General features: G+C 31.5%; 1 protein-coding gene across 1 annotated transcript; it reads left to right on the forward strand.

Annotated features, from left to right (window-relative positions):
* Nucleotides 1-195, forward strand: Smp_204400 (unnamed protein product; the record flags this gene model as incomplete). The annotated part of the gene is made up of 1 exon (XM_018790841.1): nt 1-195. One exon carries the CDS (start codon nt 1-3, stop codon nt 193-195), a length of 195 nt encoding a protein of 64 aa, XP_018645860.1.
* Between the last annotated feature and the right edge of the window lie 306 nt (nt 196-501).

The raw sequence follows: 501 nt of genomic DNA on the forward strand, positions 1-501 counted from the left end.
ATGAGCAGTCTAGCGTCCTTACTGGTCCCTTGTCCGCCTAGCCCTTTCAATCGAGTCCAAAACACCAATTGCAGCTTCTGCTATGCGAATCATTTATTTAAAACATACTCGGTTTATATACCAGACAGACAGACCGAATTACACTATAAAATGGAAAATAATATTTGTACAGGATCAAGCCAAATGTGGCTATGAACGTGGGGGACAATAACCAATAAACTGAATATAATTTAGGAACAGTAATTCATATGATAATAATCCATAGGTCAACATGAAGCTTATGATAAGATGAATATAGTTATACATAATCTAATTAGTCAATAGCTAAACAATAAGAATATATATAAAATAATAGTCCATTAATAGATCACGGAAGTTACCCGTACTTATGTCTCCACTAGGATATAACACTTTTAATATATGATAGTCTATTGAATGCATTCTCTATTTATTTCCTTTTTTCTTTTTTAACTGTTCAAATTGATTTACAAATAACTAAAC

Source organism: Schistosoma mansoni, assembly GCF_000237925.1.
Source record: "Schistosoma mansoni, WGS project CABG00000000 data, supercontig 0013, strain Puerto Rico, whole genome shotgun sequence".
NCBI classification, from domain to species: Eukaryota; Metazoa; Platyhelminthes; class Trematoda; order Strigeidida; family Schistosomatidae; genus Schistosoma; species Schistosoma mansoni.